This window comes from Triturus cristatus, chromosome 3_1 (genome assembly GCF_964204655.1).
Source record: "Triturus cristatus chromosome 3_1, aTriCri1.1, whole genome shotgun sequence".
NCBI lineage: Eukaryota > Metazoa > Chordata > Amphibia > Caudata > Salamandridae > Triturus > Triturus cristatus.
In genome coordinates this window covers 931,238,010-931,254,316 of record NC_140583.1, presented here as the reverse complement: position 1 = coordinate 931,254,316, position 16,307 = coordinate 931,238,010, and the positions used below count along the sequence as shown (strand labels likewise).

General features: G+C 46.5%; 1 protein-coding gene across 3 annotated transcripts in view; it reads left to right on the top strand.

The window, feature by feature from the left end:
- Nucleotides 1-16,307, top strand: part of GPD2 (glycerol-3-phosphate dehydrogenase 2) — a 927,571-nt gene that overhangs the window by 704,905 nt on the left and 206,359 nt on the right. For all 3 annotated transcript variants that reach the window (XM_085645519.1, XM_085645518.1, XM_085645520.1), the window contains exons 15-16: nucleotides 8,064-8,142; nucleotides 8,234-8,332. In XM_085645519.1, coding sequence (XP_085501645.1) covers nucleotides 8,064-8,142; nucleotides 8,234-8,332 — 178 coding nt within the window. The remainder of the gene's footprint in view (nucleotides 1-8,063; nucleotides 8,143-8,233; nucleotides 8,333-16,307) is intronic.

Below are 16,307 nucleotides of genomic sequence, written 5' to 3'. Positions count from 1 at the left end.
TGGTAAAATTGGCTTACACCCAATTGGCACATTTAACTCACTTCAGACCCTAGTTAAGTGGAACTACATTTACTTAGGGACAGTGCATTAAATGCTACTAGCGGGCCTGTAGCACGTATTGTGTGATCTCCTTAAGTAGGCCTTTGTCTCGGGCCTGCAATTACAGCCTGTGTGCAGTTTTAAAGTGCCAATTTTGCAAGGCCTAAACCTCCCTTTTTAATAAGTATAAGTAACCCCTGGTGTAGGCCCTAAACATCACATTGGGCAGGGTGCCTTGCATTTAAAGGATAGGACATGTGATTTTAAGTTTTACTTATCCTGGTAGTAAAAAACTCCTACATTTGTTTTTCATTACTGTGAGACCTACCTCTCCCATAGGAAAACATTGAGTTACCTTTTTACATTTAAGTGCTAATGTTTAATTGGGAACAGGTAGAAATGTAATATTTGCACTGGAATGTATTGTAGTTTAAAATCCCGTTTAATGGTAAAGTCCAATTTTAGATTACAATTTTGAAAATGCAACCTTTAGAAAGTTGCCATTTTCCTGCCCTAAACATTTAGGCCTTCTAGGAGTTTCCAGCTGCCTGGGCTTGGTAATTGTTCCCCCATCAAGAATTTGTATTGGGCCTTCAGTGAACAACAGGATCTTGGGTGTAGCTGGGAGAGGGCTACTCTTCCAGAATGGGAGGCAGGGGGTTGTTCCGTGCCTCACTTACATTTCAACGGGTTGCCTCCAGCACACTCACAAATGAACTTGACACCACCCTTTTGTCACTCTAGACATTTTGAAGCCTGGGCAAGGGAGGAAAGGGTAAGGAAGAACTTTGCAGAACCAGATGTGGGGGTGGATTAGAAGTTTCCCGCAAGTCAAATGTCAGCACCAGGTATAAATGTTGGATCTCCTGAGCCACTCATAGGTACTCTCCTGGTGCTGTGGACAATGCACAAGAAGGACTGCCTTGTTCCCCAAAGGGCTGAACAGCTGCTTGATGCCTGCCTTTCCTCCAGAGGACTGCCAAACTACCAGTGGGTTAAGTCCAAATTAATTTAGTGACTTTTGTTGTCACCGTGACATAGATTGTGGTTGTTGCTTGAGAAGGGAGTTCACTCTGATCAATCAAAAACCCAACTTCAAGCACTAAGTTTCTCACCTGTTTTCAAGCTGTTCTATCTAGTTCTTTCCTAGCTGTAAAGGGAAAGCAAATGTCTTGACAGTCTTGGTATGTGAGCTTTGAAACAGAAGACTTGTGGTATGAAGCATGTAGAAAACCATTTTTTATTATTTCTCATTATTATTATATGCTTTTTAGTTGTTATATCAAAGACGGAACAACAGAACACTTTCCTTTTTTTATACATGTATTGCAGCTAACTTCTTCAAAAAAGGTGGTCTTGTTTAAAATTATACAGACATTGCAGAGGAAGAACATTATAGATCTGAATGAGCTATCTAGCCGCAGATTCCTTAACTTGGAATATCCCAGGTGTTAGGCTGGAAACCTTTGCTCGAGCAGTACCCTTGCGTGCCGGTCGGCTTCGTAGGACAGCGTCGGCATCGTTTGCGCTGGAAGTGACGTCTGGGTCACCTATATAAGCTTCAACTCAGCGCGCTGACGTCAGTTCTTTTCTTTCTGTGCCAGCTGGTGCAGATCTGTGAAGAGTGCCACCCTCTTTCACTTTTTGAAAGGCTTTTTCCGATGTTTTGCCAACTATTTTTGGGTTTTAGGTTTTTCTCTCAATGTCTAAGAAGAATTATGGATTCAAATCATGTGGCGCCTGCCACCGTGCCATGTCGGTGACCAATCCACACTTATTTTGTCTCTGGTACTTAGAGCACGACCATGACTCAGTCGGGCCATGGCTCTGAAGGCTTTGAGAGAGCGGTCCCGAAAGCTGCTTGTGGCCTGGCATTCAACTCCACGTCACTGGCCACGGAGGTCTCATTCCCGTTCGAATGCACAGTCTGTGCGCAGCTCCGGGATTCTAAAGTCCTCATCACCCCTCTGGAAGGCATCGAGTTGGTCAGATAAGAGGCACACAAAACACAAGAAGTCGAATTGTGCTTTTTCTTTTTCCCATCCGTCGGCCAACGTGCTGGAAGAGCCTCAAAGCTCTAGATCCTGTTCTGTGAATCCTGCACCTGGGTCAGCTCTGCGCCTCCCTGCATTTCCAGGAGTGACCCCTGCACAGCTTAAAGATTTCTCTGACACCATGTTTTCATGTTTGGGAGATCCGACCATCCCATAGAGCCTGAAGGCTCTGGTGGGGCTCCATCGGGTTCCGTGCCGGCAGCTCTATATGATGGCCCCAAAAGGAACCAGTGGTGGATCCAAACAGGCGCCATTCGGACCCCTGCGGCCTTCGCCTGCGCCAGCCCCCGCTCTGCGAGATTACGGTCAACGCAGGTCAATTCCTCTGCCTTATTTTGAGGTGCTAGGAATGGAGGAGGATTGGGAGGGGTCGCTGGACCCTTTACACTGGCAGACTGAGCACGACATGGACTGGTAAGAGAAACTGGGTGAGGTCAGTGGACTGGATACCTCGCTGGATTCTGGACTGCTTTCTCCACCTACTGTGGCTACGGAGGAGGAAGCTACCTATGTTATGGTGGTGAGAGCGGCAGCCAAGATTCTGGACCTTCATCTCCCTTCACTGGACATCCAGGTCCCTTCACTGGACATAAAGTCGAACATCTTGACGGAGGTCCTGTAGCTGGGTGTCTCCTCCTCAGAACCCCACCTGCCTTACAACGAGGCCTTAACCGATGTTCTTCAGGGCACCTGGTCCAAGCCCAGCACAGGTGCTCCTATGAATCGCTCATCACCCTGCACCGGGTGACCCGAAATTGCTCACCAATCGCTCTGCCCCAGAGAGCTTGGTGGTCCAAGCCTCTACTTCACAAGGCGCGTTCCTTTCGCACACTTGGGCCATTACGCCCACTCTTTGTGGGAAATGGTTGCACAGGTGCTGCCACAGGTTCTGAAGTAGACCAGGACCTTTCTCTTCCAAGTGGTATCAGACAGGCGAGATGCGGGCAAGTTCAGCATTCGTTGTAAGCTTGACACCACTGACTCGCTGGGCAGAGCAATGTCGCCAATGGTGACTATTCAATGCCACACCTGGCTGAGGATTTCTGGCTTTTCTAGGGATGTCCAGGCTTCCTTCATGGACATGCCCTTTGATGGCACTCGTCTCTTTGGAGACCAGACAGACATAGTCCTGGAGTGCTTTAAGGACTCTCAGGCTATGGCCAAGTCCTTGGGCCTCTTGGTGACCAACCATCCCCTGTCTGCATTTCGGCCCTTTCGTGGCCACAGACGAGGCTTTTATCCGCACCAGCCGTATCCCAGCCACAAGACCGTGCATGTTCAACAACCTCTGTGCAGCCGTGGGCTTGGCTCCTTTCGACCCAGTGGATCAGGCTGCCAGAGGTCCAGTCAGTTCACTCATCATCCTGCAGCTTCCAAACCTTCCCCGTCCAGCCCTACAGGATCACGGGTAGCTGGTTGGTGGCAGGATCAGCCATTACGTCCACTGCTGGTGGAACATCACATCGGACAAGTGGTTTCTTCAGATAGTCCGGATGGGCTACTCCCTACCTTTCGTGACTACCCTTCCCTCCTAGCCTCTGACTTACGACCAGATGACGGAGGACCACCTGACCTTGCTTCAGGAGGAATTCAAGGCTCTCTTTGACAAGTGAGCCATTGAGAGGGTTCCGACACCAAAGGTAGGCTGTAGTTGCTATTCCCACTACTTTCTGGTCCCGAAAAAGGACAAAGGCCTTTGTCCTATCCTAGATCTGCGAGCCCTCAACCACTTCCTCATAAAGGAAAAGTTCAAGATGCTCACTCTGGCTCCGTTCTCATCTGCCCTAGATCCCGGAGACTGGGTGGTAGCGTTTGACTTGCAGGACGCCTATTTTCACATTTCCGTTCTGCCTGCTTATTGGCATTATCTCCGTATCATGGTAGGCTATGAGCACTTCCAGTTCATGCTGCGCCCCTTTGGCCTTACCAGCGCCCCTTGGGTGTTTACCAGAATGACAGTGGTGGTTGCAGCTCATCTTCACAGATCAGGGATGCCAGTTTTCCTCTATCTCGACAACTGGCTGTTGAAGGCGAGTTCGCCCCAGACTGTCGTCTTCTACCTCCAGACTATGATGAACCTCCTGCTTTCCTTGGAATTCATTGTCAACATGCCGAAGTAGCACATGACTCCCTCTCAGACTCTCCTTTTCATCAGAGCTGTTCTGGCCATAGTGCAGTTTCGGGCTTATCCTCTCGAGTGGCGAGTCCAGGATATTCAGGCTTTGATACCGACGTTTCAGCCTCTATCTTGAATTTCGGTGAAAATGACTGAGGCTGCTGGGCCTCATGGCCTGCTGCATCCTGCTAGTGACACATGCCAGATGGCATATAGAGCCTCTGCAGTGGGAGCTGAAGTTCCAGTGGGTGCAGCATAAGAGGAATCTCTCCAACTTAGTCTAGATCTTGGATGGGACTGCACAGGATCTGCAGTGATGGCTGGCCAACCATGATTGGGTGAGAGGCAGGTCTATCTCCCTTCCCCAACCAGATCACACAGTATTGACAGATGTATCACTCCTGGGGATGGGGCTGCCATCTGGGAGAAGTGGAGATCAGAGGACTCAGGAGCAATCCAGATTCCACATCAACTTGTTGGAACTCCAAGCAATTTGCTTAGCGTTAAAAGCTTTCCTCCCTTCCATCAAGTGAAAGCTGGTTCAGGTGTTCATGAACAACATCCCCGCCATGTAGTACTGCAACAACAGGACGGGGTGGGTTCTTTGACCCTTTGTCAGGAGGTCCTGTATCTCCGGGCATGACTGACACAGTAGGGCATATGCCTGGTGGTTCAATACCTGGCAGTTCTCTGAAGGCCATGGCGTACAAACTCAGCCGTCGAAGCCTAGCAAATCACAAATGGCATCTCCATCTGGAGGTGGTGCAAGGTCTCTTTCTAAAGTGGGGAGAGCCTTGGTTAGATCTGTTTGCCTCTGCCGAGAGCACGCAATTTCATCGATTTTGCTCACTGGAGTTTGCAAGGTGGTGTTTGCTCGGTGACGCTTTTCATCTCAAATGGAGCTTAGGCCTCCTGTATGCCTTTTTGTCAATACCACTCCTCTCCAGAGTGCTCAAGATGATAAGAGAGTGACCGGGTGCAAGTCATTTTTGTGGCTACGGATTGTGCTCTGAGATTCTGGTATCTCAAGCTTCTCCAACTGAGCATTGATCCTTCGATCAGGCTCCCCCTTTGGGAGACTTTTCTGTCTCAGCAGCAGGGTAGGGTCCTCCACCCGAACCTGTCAACTCTGCACCTTCTTGCATGGAGTGTGAATGGCAGCAGTTGACAGCATTCGACCTTCCTCCCGAAGTCTGTTATGGAATTTTGGCAGCCAGCTGTTCCTCTACCAAGACTGAGCATGGCTTCTGCTGCAGAAATGTCTAAAATATTGTACAGAGAGGTCTATTGACCCTCTTTCTGCTTCCCTCTCTCAAGTCCTTCTCTTTAATTTCACTCTTTCCCAGCAGGGCTCTGCTCTGGGCTCTCTTAAAGGGTACCTTTTGGCTTTGTCTGCCTTCTTGAGCCTGCCAGACCAACCCTCTTTTTTTAAATCCCCTATTGGGCACAGATTTCTTAAGGGGCTTATACATATGTTCCCACCTGCCCCATTCATCATGCCTCAAGTGGACCTTAATTTGGTTCTCACCTTTCCTGATGTGTGCTCTGTTCAAATCTCTGCACAACTTCCCCCCTGTAGCTGCTTTCTATCAAAACAGCCTTTTTAGTGGCAAGAATTTCTGCCAGGGGGGTCAGTGAATTACAGGCTCTGTCAGCCAAGCCTCCTTACCTGACCATCTTCCTTGTTGGTGCTTCGCACTGGAGCCTCTTTCTTACAGAAAGTGGTAACACCATTAAACGTAGGGCAATCTGTCATCTTGCCCACTTTCTATGCTCCTCCGCACCCATCTAAAGAGGAGGAGCGACTCCACTGTCTGGACCCAAAAAGAGCGCTGTCGTTCCACCTTGACTGCAGTAAAGAGTTCTGGGTGGACGACCAACTCTTTGTGGGGTACATTGGATCAATGAAAGGTTGTGTGGTGCAGAAGTGGACTATCTTGTGATGGGTTATCCTCTGCATAAAATGTTGCTACGCTCTGGCCAAGAAGCAGCCTCCTGAAGGCTTAAGAGGTCATTCCACCAGGGCTAAGACTGCAACTACAGCATTGCAATATGGTGTTCCAGTCCTTGACATTTGTTAAGCATCAATGTGGACATTACTGTACACGTTCACTAAGCACTACTGCCTGAACAGTCAAGTCAGCAGGGATGACCTTTTTGATCGCTCTGTCATGCAGGATTTCCTGGTCTAACCTTGTCTGCAGTCCCTCCTCCGGGGGAGGGTACTGCTTGGGTGTCTATTCTAAGGCAGGGAATCTGTGGCTAGATGTCTCTATCAGATCGACAAGTTTCGTACTTCTGTAAAGCCTTATCTGATAGAGAGATAATCTATATGCAGATTTCTTACCGACCCACCCATCCTCCCCGCACTGCAGACCGGTCTTTAGGGTCAGGGCCGTTCCCTTTCAGGGCCGTATTTGTTCTTCACACTCCACTGTCAGTGCACTTCATGGCTCTGCGCTCCTGGCATGGAAAGTCATGAATAGTAACTGGTCAGCATGCCAAGGTGGCTCCTATATAGGTAATGCAGATGGTGGGATATTCTAAGGTAAGGAATCTGTTATGTCTCTACCAGATAAGGCATTACTGAAGATCAGTAACTTGTCCTTTTGGTCTCTTAGAAATACTTGAAGCATTCTTTAGCAACAAGAAAATATTCCTAAGTATTTTACATATGCATGTCTGAATAATTAGCCTTTATGCTTGACTAATGAGAATGCATGTCTTTTCACCCAAATGCCTGGGGGTAGCAAAAGTGACATGCACTTCTTGAATCCTGATGACATCACTGAATTACCCTGCTTGCTCCTGATGGGCTATGGTAAAGGCAAAAATTGGATTCTACAGAGAGTAAAATGGATGCATGAAGTTTATTTACGTACTCTTCTACTTGTCACCCTCATGGATCCTCAGACGAGTGGTAGCTTGGTCAATGCCAGGGTTTCCAAAGGGCAAGCCAAATGTAGCATCTGCTACCCTACTTAATTGATGTCCATGCTCATGAGACTATTCATGCTCAACTAGTCGTTGTCCTTTTTATTGTGTGCTTTGTGTAGATGGATGCAAGTGGTGGGTTTTCTGGTCTTGAGTTAGACTCTTGGACATGTTTTTTCAAATATCTATTAGTTTATTCCAAATTACAGATAATCCAACCTACATTTATGTGTCGAGGAGATCTCTAATTTAACGCAGATCAAATTCATTTTCTCGATGGGAGTATGTTATTTAGAAAGCAGTGCAGCAGCTAGCTGATTTTATTTTTCCCTTTGCCGTTCTTCTACCTCTGGCAGGAAGTGGACTAGTATAGGTGGCTACAGGAAGCGTCAACATGAACCCCTCCTCCCATGTTCTTGTTACAACAAGCTCTTCCATGTGTTTAACTATTGCTCATGAATTGGGAGTGTCTACTAATGTATTTATCACCTTTTGTCTTATATAAGGTTTTTCTTAATTGATGTATATGAGATATTTTGAGATTTTTTTTTATTTTCTGTCCACCTTAAGCTCATTTTGGTACAAGCTCTTCTCTCATCCCAGTAGGCACAAGACTGTCATCTTTAGATTGTAATACAATATTTGGTAATCCATATTGGTTTTATAGATTTCTTCAGGTATAATTGCTAACATTATTTTTATAGACTGTGTAATGATGAAGTGATGTATAATTGTTGTGCTTTCCATGTTTTATGAGAAAACAGCCTGAAATGGCCATGTACTACAATGCACATCATAGACCTTTTTGATTTCAGTAAATAAATAAAACATAGTTTGTAATGTAACTATAAGTAGCTGTATGGTATATTTCTCTACACTCACGCTATACTAGAAGTAATATTATATATTGTTTATTTCAGATATAAAAAACGATTTCACAAGTTCGACAAAGAAAAGAAAGGATTTATTACAATACTTGATGTCCAGCATGTTTTAGAGGTAAAACCATTTTTCTATGCAATAATTTGTGTTTTTCTAATTTGACAAATGTTTCATTAAATAATTTCAGTTGTGTTTTGTGTTTAACTAGAACATCAATGTCCAAATGGATTCTAACACACTACATGAAATTCTCAACGAAGTGGATTTAAACAAGAATGGACAAGTTGAACTCAATGAGTTCTTGCAGGTTAGTAGTTTTCCCATTTTTATTTTTCAATTTGACATCAAGTAAAGTGTGAAGACTAGAGATACATCATTTTGTGTTGGCTTCTGGTTCTGTTACTGGAATTCACATATTTTGTGGTTTACAATTTCCCAAGTCCAAGAGTCTTATTTAAACATACGTTTTTCTGATAAGCACAATAGCAGAGCTTTGATGTTCTATGTATAATTATCAGTGTCCATTGGGTTGTATTATTAGAAATTTTTCTTTTAAGGTAAATATTGTAAAGCTGACTATCACAGGGTCTGTTTCATGGTTCATCGGCTATGGTTTGAGCAAAATTCATTCATGATCTTGGAGGTTACATATCACCTTTTTATTAATCCCCTTACATCTTAATATCTAAATTACCCAGATTGGCTAGCGTCCTTTATTCATAAACTGCGTATTTGCCTGTAAAAAAAACAGGGGGAAAATTGTATTATAGTGGTAGAAACTGTTCAGGAAAGGCTGTAGATAAGTGAATGTTTAAATTTGAACAAAGGAGGAGTAGAATGCATAACCGAATGACCTGTGTTTTATTGGTGTCCCTCAGTGTGTCTTTTAAGCCCACATGGCAAGGTGCTAATATATGTAAAAACAAAATGGGGCACACTACATATTGTGGTTAGTGTGCTCTTTTAGTAAAATGAAACCCACAGCTTTTTCACTATTTAGACTTGTTAGACCGTTCCCTGAACATTTCTAATGGGATTAAACTATTTGTTTGCTATTTCTGCTTAAGAAAATGCTAGAAAGTGAATGTTTCCTACTTAATTGTGAAAATCTGGTTTAATGGTAAAATCAGATTTTTGACAACTTAAGTGGAAAAGTAACTAGCTGTATAAAAAATGCATGTCAGGCTGCCTGAGCTACAACTGGATTAAACCAGTTCTGACACTCATCGCACCTCCAGGACTGGAATATACATCCTCAGAAGGCAATTTCTTGCCTTTGAGCCCATGAAGGGAAATTGATTTAACTACTAACCGCTTAGCATGGATCAGTCATCTAGAAATGGCAGAAACCATTGGTAGGACAAAGGGCAGCTTTAGCATTTCCTCTTTTGCCTTGGAAATGCCAAGAAAAGATTCATCTATTCATTCCCTGAACCCTTCTAAATAGCTAGGCTCCAGTCACTGTAAGGGAGAGAAACAGTTTTCCCACTGTCAAATAGGAGGAGAGCTCATCTAAGAAAATAGGATTGGGTAGTAAAACATTTCTAACACTGGCTAACGTGCAGTATAAAACTGCTACTTTCAACACCTCCACAGACCATTACTGGAAAAGACTCCTCCTGAATAAGAAGGCTTTGCACGAATAAGACTCCTTTTAGAAGAAGAGGACTCACTAAAGAAATTGACAACTCTTGAATCCTACTGGCATACAGGGACTGGAACTGCTTTCCATGAGCGAAGTGGTTGGCCTCCTGTTTGCCTGCTTCAGGGACATGAAAAGCAGAATTACTCCTGACTTCCAAGAATTCAAGCTGACCACTGAGGACTGCACCCTGCAGGAGACTTGACTGGAGAGATACCTGATGCCTAGAAGCCAGCTCTGAGGATCTGTGAGCCGCAGGACTGACGAGTAGGAAGCTAACCAGATATGTGATAACGTTGGGGACCTAGTCATTTTTTTCTACTTCTGGACAAGATGCTGAGGCATGTCCAAAAAGTTCACACTCAAAGCAGGCAAGAAAACCAGGTTCATCCCAGTGTTATTTTGTACTAAAAAGGTGTTCATGGGTAACTCGCAGGAAAGGTAGCCGACCTTGAGGAGCATTACCTGGCTACAGTTTCCAGTCTTGCTGGAGGATTTTGACTTCCGAAAAAGTGTTTAAGTCTTAAACTAAAACATTGGGTTGGGGTGGGGTAGCAAATCTAACCAATTTGCTAAACAAACTCTCCGCCTATGAAATCCAGGTTTGTTCAGCTCAGAATATTTGGTGCCATAATCAACATCTGGATTTCGACGATTATCTATATGACTTCCAGGAATCCTTGTCAGCCTCCACCTTTTACCTTGCCATGCTGGAGAATTTTGACTTCCATTTCAGAGACTAAGGGCCAGATTATGAGTGTGGTGGTCCGATGGACCGCCAAAGCCACAATGCCGGTGCGGCAATCTGCACTGGCGGTCTGACTGCTGTGTAATGACTTTGGCATTCAGACCTCCATAGGACCACTGTTACCGCCAGGGATCCACGACTCCCTGGTGGTATTTCAGTAGTCTGAGGCCACAATATGCTGGTGGTGTAGCTCCTGCACTACCAAGCATAATATGGGTTTCCTCACTGCCCTCCTGTAGGAAAGGAGGATCTGCTTCTATGGTTACCCCCACTTTTTGCCTGCTCCTAAGCTGTTATTGACTAGTCTGACTGGGATCCTACTAATCATGACCCCAGTCTATCTGCTTTCTCCCAGAATTGTTATCTTCTGAACTTAGGTGCATCCCAGATTGGATACTGGTGTACCCTTGTCAGTCCCTATTATATGGTACCCAGGGCATAGATACCCCAGAGGTTCCCCATGGGCTGAAGCATGCATTGTGCCGCCCATGGGAGACCATTCAAAATGGAACTACAGGTCTGCCATTGCAGCCTGTGTAAGCTGGTGCTAGCACCACTTACTAAAGATGTAGGTTTCCTATATCTAGGGTCACTGCACTTAAAACCTATCGGTCACCCCTATAGCAGGCCTTTACAATCCTGAAGGCAGTGTGCTTTGTTCTAAGTGAGAGGGTGCCCCTGCATGAGCAGGACACCCCTGCAGCCTATGGAGTCCATTCTCCCGGTACAAAAGGGGGTGGCGATGGACGGTCCTAGGAAGCTTGTTTCCGGTCCAGGGAAGACATGGCTTGGCAGTTCGGGCTGGACTGTTCCCATGAGGCACAGGGTCAGACTGATTTGCATATGGCCATGTCTGAACTGGTGTGGCAGAGTGGGCTAAAGAACGGTGATGGATCAAAACCAGATCTGTTGACTGGGTGTGAGTGTTTGATTGGTTCTGATGCTCCGTCCATCATCACCCCCTTTTGTACCGCTTTGTTCGCCATAAGTTGCAAGAGTATGCTCAGACGTGAGTCCCTTGCTCACTTTGCCACTGGATTCAAGCAAGCCTGGCTGAAGACGGCTGAAATGCCAGAAACCTGTCCTAGGAAGCTTGTTTCCGGTCCAGGGAAGACATGGCTTGGCAGTTCGGGCTGGACTGTTCCCATGAGGCACAGGGTCAGACTGATTTGCATATGGCCATGTCTGAACTGGGGTGGCAGAGTGGGCTAAAGAACGGTGATGGATCAAACCCAGATCTGTTGACTGGGTGTGAGTGTTTGATTGGTTCTGATGCTCCGTCCATCATCACCCCCTTTTGTACCGCTTTGTTCGCCATGAGTTGGCAGGGTATGCTCAGACGTGAGTCCCTTGCTCACTTTGCCACTGGATTCAAGCAAGCCTGGCTGAAGACGGCTGAAATGCCAGAAACTGGTCCTAGGAAGCTTGTTTCCGGTCCAGGGAAGACATGGCTTGGCAGTTCGGGCTGGACTGTTCCCATGAGGCACAGGGTCAGACTGATTTGCATATGGCCATGTCTGAACTGGGGTGGCAGAGTGGGCTAAAGAACGGTGATGGATCAAACCCAGATCTGTTGACTGGGTGTGAGTGTTTGATTGGTTCTGATGCTCCGTCCATCATCACCCTCCCCCCCCCCCCCTTTTGTACCGCTTCATTCTCCCGGGTTGACAGCGAAGCAGCCATATACCATATAGAGGGGCACCACGTAATTGCGCGATAACCATCTCAAAACTGACTGCAACAAATCCTATCATGTTTGGTATCCAACATGTTGGAATCATACCTCCCACACCGTTTGGGAGGCATGATTCCAAGCACTGGAAGAGCCCTCTGTTAGGCTCTCCATGTCCCCGGTACCAGTCTTCCAGACCCGGACAGCACAAAATGGTTGCTGCTGACCAGAGACACGATTCTGCCCTCCCGCTTCTGGGACAAGGTCGAGCAGGGGAAGGCAGAACAATAGGCATCCTGTCACAGGGAGGTGTGACCAACTCCCAGACAGGATTTAGTGTATTGGGGCAGAGTGGGTGCGCTTGCCAGCGCCGCTCAGTCTGCATTAGGGGCACATTTGGTGTCCCCATGCATAGTCCAGTTCAAACCGGTCCTGGGAGCCGTTGGCCCTTGCTCTCATGCGAAACTGGACAAAGGACATGGGAGTAACCTCCCCACTGTCCAGACCCTCCCCTGGGAGGGTACCCTGAATCATCCCAACCCTTTCCCTAGGGTACTTAAGGGCTTACCTGCATGTAGATCCCTAGATTCGTCGTGGGATAAGATTCAGATCAGACTCCACTTCTTCTACCGTCTGGGCACTCTGGACTTCGTTTGGGCAAGACTTTGTCTCCCTTCCAGTCTGCTCCATCATCTGTGCAACCTTCCAAGGCCTGTGGGCATCAAAGACACCTGAAGGAATCTGCCTTGGATTGAAGGAGTCACTCCCCTGCATTCGCAGGCACCGCAACTAAGTCGACCGGTCTGCTGATCCTGAGCTCCTCCAGACTCCGAAAAATTCTGCAGCACAGGTGGTGGTTTTCCACAGCTCCCGAGGCCTTCTCTCTCACCAAGTTTGAGGCCAGTATCCCTCATGGGAGTTGCAATAACCGGACCCCTGTGCACCGCGTCAACTGGCAGTTGGAAAAAGGCTTGTTGACTTCCTTCCAAGAAGCTCTTCGGGCTCCAAGTAGCCCCAACCACGAGCATCTCCTGTGACCAGAACCTTGGGCCACAGCGCATTGTGTGCATCGTGGCCTTCATCGTTTGGTGAGCTGCTTGAGGTCCTCTCACGACTCCAGTGCCTCCTACCTGTGGGTCCATTTGAGGGTCACCTTTGCTTCTCTTGGGCTTCCCTGATTGCTCGGGGCCTTCTCAGACTTCCCTGCTTGTTGTGAGTCCCCTGGCCCTTGCTGGTTCCGACGTTGCTCCTTCAGCTCCTGCGTTGGTTCCATTTGCCAAGGCTTGTCGGTACTCCCGCCGGACACCAACCCCTCAGCACTAGACATCCTTCATGGGACAGCTCGTGCACGGCTCCTGGATGTCCTCAGCGTCGCCTGGTCCTCAGAGCTGCAGAGTTAAGGTCCTCGTCAACTCTCCTGCAACACCCGATATCGAAGGGCATTCATCTTCAAAGTCTCCTGGTGGACTCCTGAGTGACATAGACTCTGTACCCTCTGCTTGCAGGTACCTCTCAACTTGGATCCACCTTCGGATTCCACCGGACACCTTCTCCTTCAGCAGCAGCACTTTCTTTAAGTCCTCGTTTGGGTTCGACGGCGGTTTTTGTCACCGTTTCACACATATGCACCCGGCTTCCCTGGTGTAGGTAACGTGAGTACTAGGGTATCCACGGGTGGGGTGGCTCTCCAACCTTCTGTCTTCCACGGGGTTTCTTCAGGATCCACTGGGAAGGGTCCTTAATCTTTAAAAATCCAACCGGGACTTACTCATAGACTTGTACGGAACCCGCAGTCGTGTTTCCACACTGCACACGCTCTCAGTGGAGTTCCTAGTCACTCACCTCGGGTGGTTCCTTGATTCCCCAGTACTTCTACGTCCTCTCAACATTATATTGACCCGAGTCGTGGTTCTTATACCACTTTCTTAGTGTATGGTTTGCCCTCCCCCATTGTCCACTGTGTATTACGTGCTATTTACTGTGATTCTTTGCAAAGTATTGTGTGCAATGTGCATATCTCCGGGTAGGAGATATTTGTATGTGTTAGAGAGTATTATATAATAAATACATATTTTCATAAATAACTTGTGTGGTTCTTTTTCAGTTAATCTATAGTATAAGATTGCACTCTGGTAAAACAAGCTGCCTTACACTCCTTCTGGACTGAGCCTGAAGGCTGCTCTCCACAGCAACCACTTAGAGAGCTTTCTAAGGTTGTCTAAGACCTCTTAAATCCCCATAAGGGTTGTCTGCACTGGTGCAAGGTGTCCACTTGCATAGGTGTACATCATATACCAGGCCAGCATCTCACACCTCCTTTTCATGGCGATGAACTCGCCATGAAAAGGGTGGCGGTGCCTTGGTGCACGGGGGTGCATGCAGGAAGGCACATGATGTGACCCCTGTCTTTCTGCACCTGTTGTTCCTACATGGCATAGACTTTACAGTCCATGCTGTGCTGGAACACTCTGTGGCAGTCCCAAAGCGCTGCCTTTCTAAGGCTCTCCTCTAAACCTTTGAAAGACAGTGAGGTGGGCCAGCCGCCGCAGGACCGTCTGCCCGGATTACAACTTGTAATCTGGCAGGCGGTCGGTGATGGAGTTCGGCGATGTGGGAGCGGGGCGGTGGCATGCCACCCCCTTCCCACATCACCAAACTCATAATCAGGCCTTGAGTCCCAAGGTCAAAACATTGACCGGGGTGACACTCTTGGTCTATCTGACCTCCATTCCATCACAAATAGCCTGAAATTGTGATCCTGAGCAACATTTATATTGTGCTTGGTACAGAAGCAATATGATGGCTGTACACACTCTACTACAAAGTGGTGGGGGGAGTAGGGAGCTCCATGCTGTGCGATTTACTTTGATATTTTTTGTTTCGTTGGCTGGTCTTATGGCCGTGTATAAGACTGTTACATTGGGAAATAGTTTGAGTAAATGATGAAGCGTTTATATCTACATTATATGTATCTAGTGAATAATATACAGTCTTATTAATATACACTTACGTTATAAGAATACATTGATTTTCAGTTGATGCCACATCCCTCTGGTTTTGCTGGCGTAATAAATGCTAGCTGGTACTCTTACTAGTGTTTGTGGTGCACATTCTGTTAACATTGGCAAAATGGCAGACAGGATAAAGTCACAGAAATTGGAATTTGTGAGCTACTAGTTAAAGGCACGTCTCGGCTGTTGCTGCATTATCCCTCCGAGCTCATGCATTGCCTTTTACTGGTATTTTTTGTCATTTTACTGCATGTGTTAACTGCCCAAAACAAGCACTGGAAATTCAGCGAGTATCGCATTTAGTTTGAGTTAGAGCTATTGACATTATAAATGGCAATGTCTTTTACCTACGTGTTATGCAGTGAATGTTTGTGGTGTGTAGTGGAATTATGTTGTTTGGATTGTATTAGTTAGTTGTGTGGCATGGAATTGTGTGGCGTGGAGTGGATCTGTATAGTCGAATTATGTGGCATGGTGTGCTGTGAAATTATTTGGCTAGTAATTATGTGGTATTGAATGGACTGGAATTATGTGGAGTAGGATTGTGTGTTATGGTGTGTAATTATGTGGAATGGTATTTTGTGTTTTGGAGTGGTATATAGTGGAATTTATTTATGTGGTGTGCTGTTGAATTTTGTGGCATGATGTAGAAGTGTGTGGTGTGGATTGGAGGTATGTGTATTGTAATTGTATTGTTGAGTTGTATTATGTGGTTTGGTGTTGTATTATGTTGTGTGGAGTTGAATTGTGTGGCATGGAAGTGTATGGATAGCTTTGCCATTTTGGAGTCCAGCGTAGAACTCTGGGCCAAGTCCCAGCACAAAACTCGAACACTAGCACTAGGTAACCGTGCTCTACTGTACCACAACATTAACCAGAGATGGCATGAGTAGGGGCACTAAAAGAATCATCCTGAATGAGGAACACACCAGTGGCTGCTAGGATCTAGCACAAATCAGCCAACGGGAAGAGTACTCTGTTGCCCAGACTCTGTTGAAAAACATGCCATTGACTGCATTTTAAGAAAAGGGGATTGGGAAAATAATCTAAAGTGACTTTTAATTTTTTGGAACATATCTGCCTTCTATAAGAAATACAAATATTGGACTCAAGCACAGCAATGAAATCCACAGCTGAGAGGAGGCAAGATGGCGGCCGCTTAGGAGGTCAACAGCGGTGCTATCTGGCAGTGATGGTTTTATTGAGTAT